Raw genomic sequence first — 22,461 nt, 5'->3', positions numbered from 1 at the left:
ATGGAATATCCTTAGGTTAAGTTAGAACATGTTACGCTTTGGAAATAGTTATTTATACTTGTATTAGTAATAGTGTTTGTATTTGACTTAACATATTTGGGACACTATTACTTTAATTTACAACTGAATTTTGGCGCCAAGAAATTTATTTAAACTGTGGAGCATTGGCTTTCAATAGTTCTGATGAAGACCATATACATTGGTTGAAAGCGCTTAACGTTTGCTTCAGTCTTTTGGCGTCCTTTTTAAATCTTGGACATATGTACTTTTAGCCTCATCTAGCTGTATTTATTGTATCCTGTATTGTGTCGTGCATGGTACGTGACTGTTGGATGTCAATTTACTGTTGTCCTGTGGCATTCTGTGTGGATTAAAACCATTTTTTAACCTTGGATTCTTGAGACGACTGGTGGAGTGTTTTCGCTTATTGGTGAGATCGGATTATTTCATTGTACTGTTTGGCATTTTATATTCTGAAACCATGAAAACCTAGATAGACAGGTCCCTTTGGACCACCCTTCCCCGAGACGTTCAGAGAGATTAAAGAGAAAGGAACCAGTGAATTACAGGTACAACTATGGTCCCCACAGACAGAAATTATGGGACCCAACAACAACAACGAAAAATGATTATTGGAAGTAAATTCTACTAATGAAATTTTAAGGAATGGTAATATTAGTACTTATCAAGGATTTAATATTTTTAATTACAATAACACCGAGATTAGCAAGGAACACTTTGCTTTATTATCAAAAGGTTTCACTTTTATACCAAAGGTTAAGACTAATATTTTTAATTTACTAGTTGACCTTAAGTTGTTTATTCGACAAAAAAATTTGGAAATATTCTTTTCAGTCCAAGAAAAAAGACACACAAAAAACCCTTTGACCAGAAAAAGCACTTTTAATCCACCTTTACACCCTCAGTTAAAAAAATTTGAAACACTAGTGGAAAAAGAACTGAGGGAGCATTTAAAACACAGTAGAGTAACCCCCAATCTTACAACAGAAGAAAGGGAAATTTTACAAGGCTGTAGAGACGACAAGAATATTAGAATAATGAAACCGGATAAAGGTGGTGGTGCTGTTTTCATGGATTATATTACATATGAGGGTAAAATGCTGGATATTCTAAATGATGAAGAAACTTATGCTAGGGTGTCATTAAATGAAATACACATAGCTTACAGGAAAATACAGGTGTGTTTAAATGATTTACTTTTTGAAGGATTGATTGATTTAAGTACATACAATTTTTTGACTGTCGAAAAACCAAAAGTCCCTAAGACATAGTTGATCCTCCACTGAGACCAATAGTTTCGGCTGAAGGCTCAGTGACTGCACCTTTGGCTAAATACATAGATTCTAAACTTAAATCGGTTATTTTGGAAAACAAGACCATTTTAAAAGATTCCTGGGACTTTTTAAGACTTATTGACAATTCATTGATCAACACAAAAAGTTTCATTACTCTTGACGTGATAGATTTATTCACTTGTATTCCTCACAATACAGGTCTGGTTTGGTTTGAAGAACTCCTAGCAGACACTCACACTATTCCTTTTAAAACATTTCGAACATGTCTTGTATTAATGGACCTTGTGTTAAAAAACAATTTTATATTCTTTCAAGGCAAATATTTTAAGCAGTTAAAGGGTGTGGCAATGGGGGCACATTGTGCGCCCACGTATGCCAATATTGTTATGTTATACTGGGAGAAAAAATATGTTTTCTCCTCAGAATATTACAATTGTTGGAATCTATATGGGCACTTCTTGGATGATATTTGTTTATTCTGGGATGACTCAGAAACTAAATTTGTAGAGTTTCTTGAATATATTACTGGAACTACTGACTTTCTGAGGTTTACACATCAAATTAACGACAATTAATTGGTATATTTAGACATTAATTTAGTTAGAACAACAGATGAATTTAAGTCCAGAATACACAGAAAATCAACCTTTTCTAACTCTTATTTACATTTTAATAGCGCCCACCCACCACACCAAAAGAGAGGGGTCTTTAAAGGTCAACTAGTTAGAGCAAGTAGAATGACCTCTTTGGACAAGGAATTTGAAGAAGAAAGTGAAATCATTATAGATATGTTTAAAATTAGAGGTTATCCAAATTAAATGTTAACAGAAATTTATGCACAAGTAAAGGATGGTAGGAGCAATAGATTTCCTATTTTAGGCATAAGATTGCCCACTACTAACACGGAAATTGTAAACTCAGGACATGTTAACACAGAGCAGAAATTTTCGTCTGCTTTTACTATGACTTATACGGGTGAAACCAACGTAATTAAAAAAGTTATAAGCACTGAATGGTCTAGATTTGCAAAAATTTCAGATTTAGAAGTTATTTTTGAGAGACCTTTGCAGTATATTTATAAAAAAGGATGTAATTTAAAAAATATTTTGGAAGGAGGTGCACATAAGTATTTACACAATGTATATGACAACAACAAGAAAGGGACACAAGTGTGGTATTTGTGGTTACTGTTGTAATATGTTGAACCTTGAGACCCATCATATAAAAAGGAGAAACAAATACATTAATACAAATGGGTTTGCAAACTGTAACACCTCAGGGGTGGTATATTTAGCCTTATGTGCTTCATGTGTTTCATTTTATGTAGGCAAAACTGAGAGACTGTTAAAACAAAGAATTTATGAACATGGTTATGATATAAGGAAAAAGAACGACAATAATGCTTTATTTAAACATACTTTAACCTGTGAGAAAGCTAATTTTAAGTTCTTTGTTATTGAGGTAGTACCCATAGACCCTAGGGGTGGTCTTTGGGAGACCCGTTTAGAATATAGGGAATTGTACTGGCAGTTGGTTTTAGACACCAGTCATCCCCCAGGCCTTAATGACATGCTATCTGTAAAGCCCGTTTTGAAACTAAGGGCTGCTAAGTTATAAAATAAACACATATGCACTCACATACAATATCATTCATATTTTTAAACTATTACTTTGTATCTATATTATTTACATTATTTATTGTTTTTAAAAATGTTTTAACATGACATTTGTTTATAATATGTTTCAAGGACTTAGTACTGAACAGTTATGGCTTTCACTCTTGTTATCCATATCACAACTTAGGGAAACATTGGAAACGTATATTCATGTTTTAAGAATACTTTTTACTTTCACCAACAGATGGAGCTGTTTTATTGCATATACTTGACACACTTTCATTTACATATAATTCAATTCTTTATTATTTTATTGATTTTATTGATGCATAAAATCAGGTCCTGACAGTGAATATTTAGTTTTTAGAATTATATTCTCAGTTTTTTAAATGTGTATATATATGGCATATGTTTAGCATTTAACAAAATATTTCAAACACATCACAATTTAAACAAAGTTTTAATTGTTTTTGTATTTTCATTGGATGTCAACGTTTTAAACTTCTGTTTAAACAGTCAGTTTTGATTGTGGTATTCATCTGATGAAGTGATACGATGAAAACGTTAGGATATTTTATACTACGTTAATGTACTTTGGTTTGAAGTGTGATTTATCAGTGTTGGTTCATGGATTTGCGGAATAAACAATCATCTGGGACTGGCTTATCTGGCTTGTACCTTTTTTTGGATTATCAGTGCAGTTTCCGGTACTTGTGACCAACTTGCCAGTCTCAACAAATCTCAACTAGAACCAATTCAAGTACTATAATTCATAGGAGCCTTGTTCGACAAGGTATCAATGACAGCCTCCCTTCCCTGCCAAGGGTGCAAACTATCTGATTTCAAGTCAAAAAGATAATTCAAAATTCTTCACTGTCAGCCCGGCTGATTCTGTAGGCTTTAGGATTGGTGTCTGCTGCCATAGTTCTGGTTCTGTTTGGAAGATACCATATGAAAATTCCTCAATGGACCCTGGCAATTCAGCGGTCCATCATATACCAACTTTTGTCACCCAGATCAAAACAACTCAGGCATGCAAAAGGTATCTTGGGTAGTGGAGTATTTTGCAAGGCCGCCCTTTCACACTTCATCGACCCAAAGCCATAGTGACTATGAACGCATCCCAATTTGAGTGGGGGTGGGGGGCACTTCTTGGGAAAGACTGCCCAAAGCACTTAGTTTCCAGAAGAAGCCACTATTTTTAGAGCTACTATTTTTAATGAAGGGGCCACTTCATCAACAGTTAAAGTACAGTTAGCTGCTGTTTCTAATTTTCATGTCGGAGTTGGCATTTCTTCCTTAGCTTTACCGCAACTATGTAAGGCATTTGTAAAAGGAACCTTTTTACTGAAACTTGCCTTTAAAGATCATAGTCCACAGTGGGATTTGAACTGACTCGATCACCATTTGAACCAGCTGCAAAATGTGAATTAAAGTTTTTAACTTGGAAAACAATATTTTTGTTAGCTATTACATCAGCTAGGAGAGTTTCAGATCTGCAAGCCTTGTCTTCCAATCCCACTTATTTGATTTCATAAAGATAGTGTGCTTAAGAACCAATACATCTTTTTCCTAAGGTGGTGTCATGATCAAATATTAATCACTCTATCAACCTTCCAGTATTCTTCCAAATTTTTCCAACAAAGGGAAATACATTTTGCAGTTGTTGGATGTTTACAGACAATTGCATTTCTATCTGCATAGAACTGACGAAATTCAGAAAATCATACCAATTAATTGTCTCCTTTTCAAAATCGAGATTGGGAAAGCCAATTATCAACATACCTTTAGCTAATTGGCTGATTGCATTCCTTCTCCTAGATTAAATTGGTTTTGTCCCTGCCAAAACCTTTAAGGCTCATTCAGCCAGCTAAATTCATGGCAACCTCTTCACTATTTCTGTCCATATACTCCATGGATGATATTTGCGCTCCAGCCACTTGGGCTAATTTTCATACCTTTATTGCTCACTACAAAGTTGATCTGATCTCTAAAGGAAGAGCAGCCTTCAGCTCAGCAGTACTTCAGAATATTCTTTCTGATTCCTCCCGGGATTCGGGTAGCTGGGGGACTCTGTCCCATATGATTAGGAATGAATGAAAATTGACAACATCAGATAAAGAAGTTATGTACTCACCATAACATTCCATCTCTGTTGTCCATTTTCATTCCTCTTCCACTCTGATCCCTCCATCCCCCTACCATTCATATTTATGACGTGGAAGAATGAGAGGAAACTGGAGGAACCAAAGTTCCTCTTTTGAGATCCAGATAGTATTTTCTCATATAATTATTATTACTTACATTGTTATTTAGCAGTAAAAGCAGCAAACAAAATCTGAGCTATGGAGGGGGACTATAGCATTATGGGTAAGGGAGGAGCTCAAGAGTTTTCAGTAGGTCACAAGCTGTAAAGAAAGAGTGGCCAAGTCGAATCCGAGGATCGGATCTGAGCCTATATGTTGAGGCTGAATGAAAATGGACAATACAGATAGAATGCTATGGTGAGTAGATAACTCCTTTTTTCTGCTTGCGCTGTGTATAGGAGCCTTAACTGTGTAGCTCTGAAATACCCCTTCAGATTTGGTAATCCCAAACTGCCTTATTCTGTTGGAAGAATTGGCTAATCCCATTTGACACTTGCCATCTTCCCATTCCAGATAAAGTCCTTCAACTCTTTATTAATTGCTATCCACAACTTCTCCTTTGGTAAATAAAAATATACCTGCCCCGTGTATAAAACTAAAGGGACTAATAACATTTCTGCTGCTTGTATTTTGCTTTCCATATCCATATAACAGTGTGTCTAATTTCTCAGTGTTTGTATTACCGTTTCTTTAGCCTGTTCCTATATATCCTTAGCTGCCACACCAGAATCCTTTTTAATCCATGCTCCATATTATCAACTCCACATAAATATGGTTATTGCTGCACCAATTTGTGTGTGGGCACATAATTTACAGCTATTGCCTTTGCTGCATTAATTTTGTTTCCTGAAAAGATCTGAAACTGCCTCAAAATGTTCCACAACACTGAAATGTCCTTTTCTGGTTTTATCCGGTATAAAATAATATCATCTGCAAATAAAGCCAGCTTTTCTTGACTACCACACCAATTACATCCTTCATTTTCTGAGTTTATTTTCTTTGCCAGAGGTTCTAAATATAATGCAAATAAAGGGGAAAGAGACCACCCTTGCCTGGTTTCTCTGCTCAAACAGAAGTTATCAGAGAGGAACCCACCCACTATAATTTTTGTTTCTGATCCCTCATATATCGTCTTAATCAACTTTTTAATTTTATCAGGGAATGCAAATGCTTCAGTTGTCTTGCTCATAAACTTCCCAGCTTACTCTGACAAATGCTTTCTCTCTGTCTAGACCTACCAACATTAGTGGTATTTTCTTACATTGTGCTTCTTTCTGGATCATCGGTGTTCTGTTAATGTTGTCAAATGTTTGCCTCTCTCCAGAAAACCACATTGATCCATATCCATCAACTTTAGCATCACCTTTGCCATTCTTTTAGTCATTATAGACATAAACACTTTATAATCATGGTTTAGGATTGAAATGGGACAGTATGAAGCTGCAGCTGATGGGTCTTTACCCTCTTTAGGTGTTACAGCCACTACTGCTTTCTTCCAGGATATTGGTGCTTCTCCTCCTCCTGTTAAAATCTGTTAAAAGAAAACCTTCTAGATCTTTATCATTTTTCCCTCCTAGCTTCCAAAGTTCTTCAGGAGTAACATCTATTCCTGGGGATTTTCCTGTTGATTGGTTATACTTCACCATTTTTATCCCATCTGCTGTTATCCTAGCTATTAATAATTGAGCCTCATCTACCTTTGATTTGTAGCACTGAAGATGCTGTATATTTAATTCTTCCATAAACAATTCCACTTGTACCTTTTCTTGATTTCCATATTTCTCTGCTTTATAAAGCCTTTCATAAAATTTCCGAAATACTTCTAGTACCTCTACAAAGATCTCTTGTTATCTTCTTTGTTATAGCCTCCCTAAGCTTGTCAGCAGCCCTTTCTACTTTCTGTTGCCCGAGTTGTTATGCTAAAAGTTTTTGTGCTCTTGAGTTATCAAAAAAACAGTTGCTTAACAACAATCTTTCTAAACTCATCCATATTATCGAGGTAATTCCTTATTTTCTGTTTAGCATTCTGCAATTGCTGCAATTATTTTTCTGTGAGATCCCCCCTATTCTGCAGTATTTTAATATTTATCAGTCCCTCAAAATTATTCTTGTTACTTAGCCATCTCTCTATATATGTATATATATATGTGTGTGAACCCATCCAGCAAGAAAGAAGGCGAGAAGAAGACAACTAACATGGAACGTTATGGTAAGACGTAACTTCTTATTGTGTTCTGTTGTATTTTTACTAAAACAGGCTTAATATTCACAGTATTATTCAGACCAGGTTCACACTCTGCAAACAGCCTGATAATCCATTCATATTCTTTGTTCTCAAGATGATTATTTAAATCACCCCCTCTGGTCCCTTTTGTATTTTTACTAAAACAGGCTTAATATTCACAGTATTATTCAGACCAGGTTCACACTCTGCAAACAGCCTGATAATCCATTCATATTCTTTGTTCTCAAGATGATTATTTAAATCACGCCCTCTGGTCCCTTTTGTTACTGCATCTATTACCCTGAACTTAAAAAAGTGGTCCTCACCCTTGTCTATAATGTGTCTACTTAAAGCATTTTTATCATTCTTCCTTCTTATATCTGACTTATGTTCAATAATACAATCTCTCAACCTCCTAGTGGTTTTACCCACATAAAATGATAAAAATTTCACACGTAGTAAGGTAAACCACATTGCTAGTATTACAGTTGGCTGAGATAGGAAATATGTCCTGCATATTAGTAACAGAGTGGGCAAACAATTTACTATTATGTACTAAAATATCATTACAACAGCTACAGTTCAGACATCTAAAAGTTCCATATTTTGTAGCTGTTTGTTGCTTGGTTGGTTAAAATCCTTATAACACAGCCTTCTCTTTAAATTTCTAACATTACTATAGGAGAAGTAGGGTTTTTTTATCCAGAATAGCCTGCAACTCAGGTAGAGCTAATAGAATGATCCAGATTTTTTGTACAATTCTTTTGATGTCAAAAGTTCTTACATGGACGGTTGTTATATATCTAATTTTACTAGGCTGAACTACCCTTTGTACAACCTCCTCCTCATCCCTCAAAAATATAGGTTGCAGGGAGGTACTCCTATCCATTTTCACCCCTTCACTACCTTTAAAGAACTTGTACCCGGTTGTACCCAATATTTATAAATTCATTAACCATTTCATCTAACTGCTCATTAAATCTGAAATCATTCATATTCAGTTTACTAGCACTTACTTAACTGGGCTTTCATTATTCCTGAGAATACATGGGGTGCATGTATGCTTTGTCTATGTACATAGCGACAAGCATGCACTACTTTTTTATGAATACTGGTTTCAATTCTATTTAATTTTTTCTCCAGACGCACATCCAAAATCACTATTTCATTCTCAGAGTATGTCATCTTAAATTCAAGAAAATCTGTTGTACCGTTTAGATAAGAAACATATTCAACTAACTCACATATATTCCCCCTCCACACAAAAAACAGTCTTCTGCGAATCTTTGATAAAATTCGACTTTCCTATTCAAAACATGTCTATCACTATAAATAAACGTCTTTTCCCAAGTACCAAATTGGCGTACGTGTTGGCCACTGATGTCCCCATGGCCACCCCTGCCTGCTGTAAGTATGACTCATTGTGAAAAAGAAGCGCATCTTTTGTTAAAACAAGATCTAATAATAAACAAACATTTTCTAATTCATTGCTGGCATACATATTTCATTATTCAGAAATTACCGTATGGCTTCAATCTCATATTCATTCGGAATAACCATAAATAGTGAAGTAATGTCCACTGTTACAAACAAATAGGTATCTCCTTCTAAACTTCTTTTAATGTTCCATTTCTTTAGCTTTTTCAAGAAATCTGAAGTATCTTTAACTACACTTGGATATAGTTGCAAAAACAAACCCAACCTTTTCTGCAGATACACAGGTAACGGCTCAGTCACCCAGCCCCTCCCTAAGACATTGGGTCTCATTGGGGGGTTGGTGAGAGATTTATGGATCTTGGGTATACCGTATATCTGAGGTATCCTAGGACAGGGCACTGTAAGATAGTTAAATAGTTCAATATTGATGCCACCATTTAGTTGCAAGTCATATATAACCATGTTTACATCACTAATACATTTTGTAACATCAACAAAAGAAATCTTCTTAAAAGTACTTTCATCATTTTAACAACAGCCTCAGTGAGGCCATATATTCTAATCGATTCATAATCACTGTGGCCCCACCCTTGGCTTGTTTAATGATGAAACTAGTATCATTTTCTAAACTTCTCATTGCTTCATATTCATTGTACTTTAAAATATAATATTTCTTTTTAAATTCCCTGGCATATAGATGCCTAATTTCATTCTTACAAACATTATGAAATGTTGTCAGGACTGGGTTACTAATCGGTACAAATGTACTTCATTTTATACAACTCAGTATCAGTCTGAACATCACTTTTAAACAGCAATTTTAAGTTCCAAGTTCTCACAAATAGTTTTAGATGAGTCGGTGCTGCCACTACGTCATCAGAACTGTTCGGAATAAACTTTAGCCCTTTTTCTAACAATGAAATGTAAGCATGAGACAAATCAAAATCTGACAAATTCAAGATACCTCTGTTTAAGTCTGCTGCTTTCGTGCAGTCTGCTGTGATACAATGGATTGCTGTTCTTTCTCTTGGTTCCATTCAGACGCCATCTCTGCTGCGACTGTCCTCGTGAGGGACTTCTCTGTCATGTTATAACCTTCTCCAGCAGATTCAGCTGAAAACACTTCTGTGTAGATGTCAAGTGTAAAGTTGTTTGTTGTGCAGCCCTCTTTTCTGATGTCGTCACAGCATTCACAGATTCACTTGCTTCACTTTGAGCTGCCATGTTCAAACTAGTAACTATTACAGAAGTGGACAGATCTAGGTGCTGCTCTTCCTGTTGCGGGGTCTGCTGCACTGCTTGGACCTCTTGATTTACTCTTACAGGCTCTTCCCTCAAGGAAAACCCATCCAGTTGGTACAATGGCCCTTTTTGCCTGCCCAACAGTTTTGTTTGGTTCTCCGTTTCAGGCCAGGAAAATATATGCCCCACTCTGAAGTAATTTACATCTCTCAGGAGCTTATGCCTTTTAGTAGCTTCAAATTTATCATCCAGCAACTGCACTCGGTCCAGCATATTTTGATATAAATCAACCAAAGAAGAGAAACATGGCATATTTAACAAATCTCTCTCCAGTTTAATAATTTCTTGTTTTAAATCATCCTCAATGGAAACAAACTGTTCATTCATCAAAGACATATAGTCTAAGCTAAGCTTTAGATTTAACTGTTGTCAGCATTTTAATAATTTTGGGTATACATTTGCATAAGAAGGCATTTTCAGGATTCGGAGCCCTCGTGGAACCACCCACAAGTCCAAATATGCCATCATCTTGATAACAAAGAATATGAATGGATTATCAGACTGTTTGCAGAGTCTGAACTTGGTCTCAATAATACTGAGAGTATTAAGCCTGTTTTAGTAAAAAATACAACAGAACACTTAATGTAAACCCAAACAGAAAGCTCAGAGACAATCCTAGGCTGTCGATGTAAAATAAAGTGCTAAGATAAAAACATTCCAAGTAGTAAACTACAATAAATCCAATGGACGAAGTTTAAAATGAAGAAAGATTTATTGTGCAGAGTTAGGTTAGCACTTTCACCCTTTTGGGCTTCCTCAGACCTTTAATACATACAAAAAAGGGGACACAAAGAATATATAGCCACCTAGATATGACATCACTTCCTACAATTAATCTGTTTAAAAACTAAACAGAAAAAAAGTCATCTCATAAGCATGCCCTAAAAATAGAAATCAAAACGTACATAAATGCATTCATAAATATAAAATGTAAACATAAGTAAGAATAGATATTTGAATTCGGCTTACAAAAATAAAGCAGTTTTTAAAAAATATTTCCATTTATAAAAAATATATTTAAATATATTCAAGTTGTATATAATTTAAAATGTATAAAAAAATCTAAATTCAACATAAAATCTCATCAGAAAGGGACATTGGTTATAACAATGTATATGGTGTCATCTGACTATCTGTCTCCTATTTTTCAAAGCTGGCTTGATGGAGACTTTATCATTAAGACCTGGGTTCTGATCTGCCCTTAACCTGGTGATCCAGTCAACTTCTATTTTCTCTGTGTAATTTCTGATGTCTCCACCTCTGATGCTGGGTGTGTTCACTTGTAGAACCTGGAATTTAAAACTATGCTGGTCATTAGTGTGTGTCATATGCTTCGATAGTGCATTGTTAGGAGATTGTATACGTATATTGTACAGATGTCCCCTAATCCTGTCCCTTAGACGTCTATCAGTTTTTCCTACATAAAACACTGTGCAGGCTATGCACTTGGCCAGATAAACCACATGTTGTGTATTACAAGTAGCAGTTACTCTAAAGTCAAACCATTGTAGGGTGATGGGATGTGTGAAATAAGAATCTACACAAACAAATTCACAAAAGTTACATTTGTTGCATGGTTGCCTGCCTATAGATGCATAAAGCTCATTCAGACCACTAGAACCTCTAGGATAGCATAATAGTCTCTGTAAATTCCTCTTATTCCTGTAGACAAAATGAGGTTCCATTACCTACTAGTCCTGTTAACTCAGGATCCACCATTAAGACTCCCCAATTCCTATGGAAGATATTTTTATCTGGCCCAATGTCCTGTGTATAGTTAAGGGATACTCTGACTGTAGATTTCCAAGTGGTTGGACGCTCGGTTGTACCAAGACAGGTGGGATCACTCCTGTCTGAAAAATAAGGTTGTGCAACATTGTCTCTCAACAACTGGGCCCTCCCAATACCTGCATTAATCTCTATCAGACTATAAGACCTGTCTGCTAACCTTTCACATAGATGGGATAGTTCTCTCTCAAACCCGGTCTGTGTTTGGTTCAAACATGATGCACGTATGGCCTGCCCCTTCACTATGTTATTAAAAACATAACTGGGATGCATACTCCCCCTGTGAAGAAGGGAGTTCTTATAGCAAGGCTTCCTATAAACTCCAGTGTTGAGTAGCCCGTTCGGTAACTTCTCTATATATACAGCTAAAATGGATATCCACTGTTCAGAATTCTCCATCGTAAAATTCAAATAATGTGTCAGTGAGTTATTTTCATCATTGAAACCTTGTAATTCAGTGTCTGAACCTGTCCACAAAAGAAACCCGTCGTCCACAAAACGTCTATAAAAGATCACATGCTCAGTGAAACTATCCAAGGCAAATAACTTTTCTTTCTTCCAATCTACCATGACCAGATTGGCGTAGCTGTTGGCACAAGAAGTGCCCATAGCTACGCCATCCTTCTGGATGTATATTACGCCACTGAACATAAAGATGTTATTTTCTAATACAACCTCAAGTAAGGCACAAATCATATCAATTTGTGAATGGGCATAATTGCTATTTCCTCTTAAACATCTGTGTATACTTTCTACCCCATCTTGGTTAGGTACAACTGTAAACAGTGACTGGACGTCCAATGTCACAAGGATTAAATTCAAACCTGATGGTAGCGTGGTCATTCGACTGTATAAATCCAGCAAGAACTATTTGGTATCTCTCAAGATATGTGACAATTGGACCACTATAGGTCTTAGCTGCTTCTCTATATACAAGGACAGTGGCTCAGTGACCCATCCCCTCCCTGCTACAGTAGGTCTCATAGGGAGATTAAATTAATCTTTATGGACCTTGGGTAGTCCTTGGATAACCGGGATCCATGGATGTGTTACAGTAAAGAATACATATAGATCATATTCTATCACTCTGCTCATAAGTAAATCCTCTAGCATATTAAATATCCTCCTAATGTGTGTCTCCACTTCGTCCATGTGTAGTGGAATAGTACATTCCATCACTTAACATCTGTGACATAGTTTCCTCATACTGAATTCTATCAAGTACCACCACCGGTCCCCCCTTGTCTGCAGGTCTAATAACTATTTTGTCATCATTTATCAGTGTATTTAAGGCAGTCCTCTGACTCAGGGTTAAGTTGCCAAACCATTTCTTCTTCTTATTGTCACCACTCAATTTGTGTAGATCGTCTTCTACCATTTTAGTGAAAGCATCTAGTAAAGGGTGCAGTACTGGTGCATATAAACTAGGTTTCTCATATTTGGGGTTGCTACTAGTATCTAATTGTTGTCCATAGTCTAGCTTAAGCTGTATGTTACGTACAAACACCTTCATATCAATGACTAGATCAGTTGTATTACTCTTACCAGAAGGTATAAATGAAAGCCCCTTGTTAAGGACACTGACTTCATCTGTAGTCAGTATTCTATTTGAGATATTCCAGACTATTGTCTGGGAATTTATTCCCACATCTTCTTAAGTGTCGGGCCCACATGCTGTTCTGCCGACACCTTGCGTTTCTGCCTGCCCCTGCTTATAGATCTGTTTCTCCTGCCCCTGTAAACCTCGTTAATGGGGAAAGGGATATGCTCACTAGTTCTATCTAACTGTCCTGTTGTGGGGACTTTCCTCCTAACTACAGGCAGTTGTTCTATCACTGACTGGGAGTTAATAACTGAAATACCATCAGGAATTTGTAAGTTAACCGTATTCACTATGGCATGTGTGCCTTATTCATTAGATGCATCTGCCCTGCTATCACAGATGTCCACCATATTAGAAATTCTTCCCTCTTCACAGATGGATAAAGCTAGGCTAACATTCGTGGAGACATGTGATACAGTATCGGCAGAAACAATATTATGTTTATTTACATTTATGCCTGCTGCATTGTCATTTGTTAGTCCAGTGTTAACAGTATTGACAATATTGTTTACATTATCATTGACAAAGCTAGGACGTCTATTCAGAGTACTCAAACCACGTCCTCGGGTCCTTACAGGATCTGCCCTAGGCCATTGAAACACATGTCCATTCTTAAAATCAATGGTGTCACTTTGAATCTTGACCCACTTTTGTTCTAAAAGCTTCTTTTCAAATAAAAAGACATTATCTAGCAGGAAAAAAATCGCTGATCTGACAGTTCGAGATTGTAAGCTTTCGCTTACATAAACTCGATCAATCAGCGTTCGCTGATCTAATATAGACCCGTTGAAACACTTTATGTTCTTAAGGGGTCATTTGCATATATCCCATGGACCTCCGTTACAGAAGATTTAGGGGGTACACACAGTGAAAACTCTAGCTTGGCTGAGTATTTCTTGCTGTTTTTAATGAATGGTTTGTCTGACATTTTTACTCTTTGGTTTGGTTGATTTTAATATTTTAAATTTCAAACTTGGTAATAATTGGTTAACACTACATTTCTTGTATGAAAAAGGCAATGTTATTTTGCATCTTAATTTAAAATGTTGTTCTGAGCTCTGTACAATTGTTAGCTGGTCGGATCACTGCTTCATTGACCAAGTGCTCCTTTAAATCTGTATGTTCAACAAGTTTGTACTGTTGGTTACGATGTGGAATTCATGTTTCTTGTCTGGTTTTGTGATCGTTTTATGCTTTATATGTAGTCTGCTAATTGTTTTCTTTTCTTTAGATGACAGCATTCAGTTTAAAAAGAGAGGCACTTTACAGTGGTATCCTAGTGGTGACAGTTACATCACAGTTTCTCAGAAGCAGTTAACAGAGGAAGAGAGACACAAACTGTCGGTATGTCCTTATCTGAACTTACTTTTCTTTTGCCCATGATCTAAATAAATATAAACTAGAAAGTATCTGATTAATGCTAATTTTAGAAGCTGTGTTATTTTATGGCAGTGTTAAAGAAAATGTATCCATTTTTATTCAAATGTATATAAAACAATGACTTGAATACTTTTGTGTAGCACAGAAGCAGTGTTAACTGTATTGAAACCCAGCCTTCGAAAATGGAATGCTGATGCCATAAAAAACACCAGGTGATGGGGAATACAAAGTGTGCTTCATGTGAAGAGATGGGCAAGCATGGTTTAAACTGGAATTATCCTTTTTTCACTTTATCATTGATATTCCTATATGAAAAGAAAATTAATAAGCATTACAAAATCATTGCCATGAAACATTATAGTCAATGGTGGTTGTCAAATCATTAAAATTATAAATGTAAAGCTCAACCAGTGTAGTAAAATTTAGTTATTTTCATGTGCTGCTTAAAATTAGAAAGAAAAAAATTGTCGTACTGTTTTAGAACTACATTAAGAAGTTAAAATGAAGGGAGTGTTTGTTGGCATGATAAATGGGAGAAGATGGAGTAAGGGCTCTAGAAAGACAGAAAAACAGAAGATTTTTTTTCTGTAGTATTGACAGAAATGGGGGGTGTTTAAATTGGGAAGCAACACAGATAAGCTTCCTTAGAAAAGACCACTAAAAGAATTCCTGTAATGTAGGGTAAACAATGTAGTAATTCCAGAGAGGATTCACCTCATACAGATGCTGATAACCACATTTAACAGATCATGCTGCATGTGACTTGAGGAGGACTTGACCCTTTTATAAATGTGGCAACAAGGTAGAGACAAAGAACAACCATTTTTAGTTTGACTTGATTGCCAAGTAAAATAATGGTACTTAAAACAAATTGGTGAAGACTTGGAAGAACGGCAGTATAAAAGACATAGGGCAGGATTCACGATGGCTTGCACAGAGTCTAAGAGTAGTGTAAGACTCCATGCAGCCATAGCGATCCAGGAACAGCCTGTATTTGCGTGTAAGAGAGCACCTAAAACGGTTCTTACACGGACAAGGCGTGGATATGCTAATTACCTCACTTGCAGCCGAAAGGCATGCAAATGAGGTAATTTTGCGCTCCAGGAAGCAGAAACCTGCCCGTGTAAGAGCTGTGTTATCTGCAGAAATGTACTCAGTTGGCAACTGAGTACCGTTCTGCAAATAACACAATGGAGCCTTTTCATTTCCAAATAAAGGTTGCATACGTTCAGGCAGCATGCCAATGGCCAAATATGTGGCCACTGGTAACGTACCCCGATGCAAAAATGAAATAAAAATTTATTTTTTTCGGCGATGTTTAAAGACAGCGCAGCGCCGCGCAAACGGGCTGCGCTATAAAAAAACAGAAAAATAAAAATTTAAAACCCACAAAGGTGGGTTTTATGCAAAGCATGAATTTACAATGTAAGGGAATAGCAGGCTGAAAACAACATGGCCACCAAATAGGGGTTGCTAAGGGGGGAAGCTGAGTGTAAGACATGTAACGAAGCATTAGTAGGCAATCCTATGTAAATGAGTGGTAGGATAGTGAAGCACACTGTAACATAGCAAATGAGCACATTCCCTGGAGTGTAGGAGTAGGATAAGGGGGAGTAACAGAGTAGGAGATAGGTGACATCACAGGGGGGTATGTATGAATGAAATGAAGCTCATTGGAACACAGTGGCATGTGAAAGATGTCAGTGACACATCATGGAAAGAGGAGTGTCAGCAAGTAGGCATGGGAAAGCCAAGAAATGGAAGGTGTACACTATGGATAACACCAAAGTGTCTTGCTGGGCGTGCATGCGCACGTGTGCGTGCGTGGATGCGCGAGTAAGATAGAGTGCGCGCATGTAAGCATGAGTGCGCGTGTTTAAGCTGGAGTAAGCATGTAGGAGCCTGTTTAAAGACCTGTAAGCTTGTTTGCGCTGATGTGCGCGTAGTTTAACCCAAATAAGCAGATTCTAGTCCGTCTAAGCATGTGTGCATGCGTGTTGGCCGCTGTGAGCGTGTTTGCGCTTGATGCTCGTCGCTCCCCCCTGAGGAAACAGAAAGGAAAAAGGAAGCAGAAGAAATAATAGGAAGCTAGCAGGGAATACTGGCAGAGCTAGCAGGTGAAAACAATCAGAAGCAGGCAATTACGCAGGCAGAACAGTAGCCCAGCCCAGCACTTAAACCTCTGCAGACAACAGTGCAGTATGTTTCTCTCAAGATACACTGCAACAGAGGAGTAAGCTATTAGAAGTGAAAACTGAAAAAGCTTCACTCAGACCAAAAATGCTAGGGGCTGCCATAGCTGTTATAAGGAGACATATGCAACATGCTGAGGGTGGTGACTATGCAAATGCTGGACAACCCACAATGAGGAGACGGAGACGAGTGTACAGGCCCAGGGTCACCTACCAGGGGTTACATGAGCTGGAGATAGTGGAGCGCTTTAGAGTTGACAGAGACCTCCTACAGCAAATTGTTGAGCTGTGCAGGCCATGCCTCACACACAGAACCAACTGAGGGGAACCCATCCCAGTGGAAACCAAGGTATGTGTTGGCCTAAGAATACAAGCAACTGGTACCTTCCAGAGACCAACTGGTGATATGATGGGGATAATACAGGCATCAGCATCCAGGGTATTGCACTAGTTCCTGGATGCCATGTCAGCACATGTCGGTGATCATGTATATTTCCCCAATTCCCGTGAGGTATTGGCCAGCAATATGCGTCTCTTCCAGCAAATAGCGGAATGCCCTGAGGTAGTGGGTGCAATAGACTGCACGCATATACGCATCAAAGCACCAGCTGGTGAGCGGGGTAGGGCCTACATTAACCGCAAGGGCTTCCCCTCCATCAACTGCCAGGTCATGTGTGATGCCCAGGGCATAATAATGAATGTGTGTGCTGGCTGCCCTGGAAGCTACCATGATTCCCATATCTGGCATTTGACGCAGCTGTACCAGACATTTGCCAATGGGGACATCCCACATGGTCACTTAATGGGGGATGCTGGCTATGCACTGGAGCCGTGGCTGATGACACGCCATAATGAGGCACATGCACAAACACGAAATGTAATCGAGCATGTGTTTGGGTTGCTCAAGTCATGGTTCCGGTGCCTGGACACATCTGGTGGAGCCTTGCAGTACTCACCAACTACATGTACCCAAATTGTCATGGTATGTGCTATGCTACATAATATGATTCTGCGAAAACAGCTGCAGCAGGACCAGCATAGGGCTGGGCCAAACAGCCCCCCACCATTGCCAAGGCCATCACAGGCAGAGCATGACTCTGAGGAGGAACAACCTGAGCCTGCCCCAGTAGGCAGACGGAGGCGTGCCCAGTATGCCGTGGCCTTGGCAAAGAGGCAATGCATAGCACATACACTGGCTCAGTAGGAACCCTGGAAATGATACCTCTCTCTGACTCACACATATAGTAAAAGGGATGCCTAAGTTGACACAACCTGCTTTCAAACATGTACAGGGAGTGTAGTATGTGCATCCAACATAGACAGCCCTGCAGCACCACCTGAGGCATGATTGCCATGTGTTAAACAATGTGACACCATGTAGTATATGCAAACTTGATGACTCTGACTAACATCCTACCCTCACCAAGCATGATGCCACAATATGAAAACAAGATGATCAATTACAATAATTGGCTTAAGTATTGCTTTTAGTCAAAGGGGATCCAATGCCTATCAGCCTGTGATGACATGCTGTGCAAGACACGATGCTCCACCTGCTACGGTTGGCTTGCACCTATCACCCCTGGCCTTTTGGATACTGGCAAAGGCTGTTGTCACCCCCACCGTGCCTTGAATAGGTAAGGCTCAAAACACAAACCCACCTCCATAGGTATCACAAGGGATAAGAACCTAGAAGTAATGCTACCCAATGCCAGAAGTCTAAACTGCAAGATGCATGCAGTCCAAACTCTCCTCAGCATGGAGAATGTTGATATCTGTTCTGTAACAGAAACCTGAGTTAAGGCTCACAAGAGCACCCTAACACTACCAGGTTACACCTCATACCATGCTTTACAGCCCCAAAACATGGAACAAACTACAAAAGGAGGGTGACTATCAATAATTGTCAAGGATAACCACACCCCCAGGTTGGTGCCACAGCAAGAAGCAGCATGGACTATCCACGGGCAAGTAACAGTGGCTAAAACTGCCTCCCAGTTAGTAGCCTGCTACAGACCACTCTCCTAACTCCAGGAACCGCACTTGGCCTACTTCAGAACACATGAAAATATCAAGGTCTCTCCAAACAACATTATATTGGGCAACTGAAAATACTCAAACATAGACAGGGAGCATTATTCTAGCTCCAACACCCTAGGCCAAAGGTTCCTAGAATTCATAAACCAAAATGCTATGGAACAACTTACCCACTCCCACAAGAGGGGTAAGCATACTGGATGTAATATGTAATAATTAGCAACATGGGTACTCTACGCCCAAGATGAGAAGTTTATCCCTCACTGGTAAGATCAGACCATAGAGTAATCCCACTGGATATTCACATCCTGACCCCAGTCCCTGGGCAGAAAACCACAGTGAAATACATGTGTAAAGCAAATGTTGCACTCCTCCAAACTGAGTTGGAATCCATTAAAGGCCTTGTGCCTGTGGAAAATATGGGCCAGACCTCAGAACCCTTTATAAATGCATTCTATGAACACATTCAGGAATGCATGGGTTATGCAATCACAAATAAAACCAAGACCCAATCCCATACACGCAGACATCTGGCCTGGTGGACCCCAGCCATTACCAAACCATGCAAGAGAAGGAGGAAGCTACTACATGATAGGTCAAAACGCAGAAAGGGAAGTAATCACTGATCAGTATTATGGCAAAAAAATATGGCCACACACAAAATCCTCTAAGGCCAGCTACAAGATGTTGAATCTGGGAATCTTCAGGCAATGTTACATATGCCTCATGTACACAGACAACCCCCTCCTCCCCCCAACAAATATAAATATATGTGAGAGATGCAACTATTTAGCCAAACTGGAGGCTGAGTTCTCTGAACTCAGTACTGGCAAAAACAGTCAGGAGGAGAAGGTAACCACACACACCACAAACCCAGTCTCACATAGACCTATCACAACTGCAAACCAAACACATAAACTCACACAAATATCCCCGGAGGCTCTAATTAAAAATCTGCCAAAACAACAGAGGCCTCCAAAGCAGACACCCAAGCAACCACTACCTCAAAACATAGCACATGCAACACATAGTTCATAAAGTCAGTGTGCCAAACAGTCACAGCCCTTAAGGCCAAACAACATGCCTGATACACTTGTAATAGGTGACTCCATAGTCAGACACACTGATGTCCCGCTCACCAGACTGAACAAGGAAAAGGTTACAGTAAGCTGCCTGTCGGGCGCTAGAATCCACCACATAACACAAGCACTCAGGTCACTCCAAAGCAAGTACAAATATGACTCCGTCATTGTCCATGCAGGTGTGAATGACCTGAGACGTACCTCCCTGGACTACATGAAAAGAGACATAGAGGAGCTCTGTGATTATGTAGCCCAGGCTGGTATGACCCTGACCCTGAGCAGCATCTTACCCTCACCAAGAATGATGCCACAGTACAAACACAGAATGATCAGCTTTAACAATTGGCTCAATTACTGGTGTCATTCTAAGGGGGATCCAATGTCTATCTGCTCGGGATGACATGCTTGACAAGCCACGCTGATTCGCAAGGGATGGCTTGCACCTGTCACCCGTGGGCTTCCGGATATTGGGCAAGGCTCTTGCCACCTCCATAGTGCCTTTTTTAGGCAGGGCTCAATAGACAAACCCACCTCCCTAGAAAACACAAGTGGAAAAAAACTAAGGGTAATGCTACTCAACGCCAGAAGTCTAAACCTCAAAATGCACGCTCTCGAGGCCCACTGCAGTATGGAGAACATCTATGTCTGTGCAGTGACGGAAACCTGGTTCAAGGCTCCTGAGAGCACCCCAGCACTTACCAGGTTATACCTCATATCATGCTTTTCGGCCCCAAAACTTTGACCCAACCACAAAAGGAGGGGGAGTAGCCATATTCATCAAAGATAACCACACCTCCAGGTTACTGGCAACGCACGAAGCATCGGAGACCATCCATGTGCAACTAACCATAGGCAAAACTGCCGTACAGTTTGTAGCATGCTACAGACCACCCTCTCAAACTCAGGAACCCCACTCAGCCTTCCTGAAGACACTGGAGAGTATGAATGTCTCTCCAAATACCATCATATTGGGAGATGTCAACTGCCCAAACATAGACTGGGAGCATTACTCAAGCCCCAACACCCTAGCCCAAAGGTTCCTAGAATTCATAAACTCAAATGCAATGGAACAACTAGTCACCAGTCCCACAAGAGGAGAATAATATACTAGACCTGATCATCACAAACATGGGGACACAATGCCCCACACCGGAAGTATACCCGTCATTGCTGAGATCAGACCATAAATTAATCTCAGTGGAAATCCACATCCCTCCCCCACCCCCTGCACAAAAGACCACAGTGAAGAATTTCTCAAAAGCTGACTTCACACTTCTTAAGACTGAAGTGGTATCCTTCAAGGCCCCTGGGCCACTGGAAACCACAGACCACACCGCTGAATCCTTTATAAACACTTTCTACGGACACCTTCAAGAATGCATGGATCATGCAATCCCAAATAAAACCAAGACCCATTCCTCCAAAGGCAGGCGTCCTGTCTGGTGGACCCCAGCCATTAACAAACTTTACAACAGGAGGAGGAAGCTACTACATGACAGAGCAAAATCCCTAAAAGGGAAGGCATCTCTGATCAGTACTAGCAAAAAATCACGATCACTCATAAAAAATCGCAAAGGACACAAAAGACCATCACAAGGCCTTCTTTACTTATGTTAGAAACCTGGGTGGAAACTCCCAGATATGCTCAGCGTTAGTCCAAAACGACACAAAATACACTGAACCCACAGACATTGCCAACATTCTGGCAGACAGGTTCATTGCAAATCCCCCCCCCCCCCAAAAAGGAGAAATATCTATCCCAGCAGAGTGTAGCCTCCCTAACATCTCAGATGCCCAGGTGAGACCCACCCTCTCCAAAGCTAAAAACACAGCATTAATGGGACCAGACGGTGTCCCGGGTTGCGTGCTACATGAACTCTAAGAGGAACTAAACCCGCACATAAGGCTGCTGCTTAATCTCAGCCTTACTACAGGATACGTACCCAAAGAATGGCGTACAGCAACAGTGGTCCCACTCCACAAAGGAGGTGCTACAAACCCTGGAAATTAATGCCCCATAAGCTTGACGAGCCTGTTCTGCATAGCTATGGAGAGGATCATTATGGAACTCATAAACAAAGACATTGAGGACCTACAGACACTGGATCCTACCCAATTTGGCTTTGTCAAGGGCAGATCCTGCCTTTTGAACCTGGTCAACTTTTTTTGAAACAGTTACTAAGGCCATTGATGAGGGTAAGGCAGTTCACACTGCCTACCTTGACCTTGCAAAAGCTTTCCACACAATACCGCACTCGGGCATCATAGACAAGCTCACCAGCTCAAATGTAAACCCATATGTCATAAGATGGGTTGCAAACTGGCTCAAGGACAGAA

At 39.3% G+C, this 22,461-nt stretch overlaps 1 protein-coding gene across 2 annotated transcripts in view; it reads left to right on the top strand.

Annotated features, from left to right (window-relative positions):
* EMC10 (ER membrane protein complex subunit 10) overlaps positions 1-22,461 on the top strand; it is a 1,014,047-nt gene that overhangs the window by 175,073 nt on the left and 816,513 nt on the right. For both annotated transcript variants that reach the window (XM_044059486.1, XM_044059487.1), the window contains exon 3: positions 14,665-14,777. In XM_044059486.1, coding sequence (XP_043915421.1) covers positions 14,665-14,777 — 113 coding nt within the window. The remainder of the gene's footprint in view (positions 1-14,664; positions 14,778-22,461) is intronic.

The sequence above is a fragment of the Protopterus annectens genome, chromosome 17.part0, assembly GCF_019279795.1.
Source record: "Protopterus annectens isolate FY-2018-M chromosome 17.part0, PAN1.0, whole genome shotgun sequence".
NCBI classification, from domain to species: Eukaryota; Metazoa; Chordata; order Ceratodontiformes; family Protopteridae; genus Protopterus; species Protopterus annectens.
This window is presented reverse-complemented; position numbering and strand designations above follow the sequence as displayed.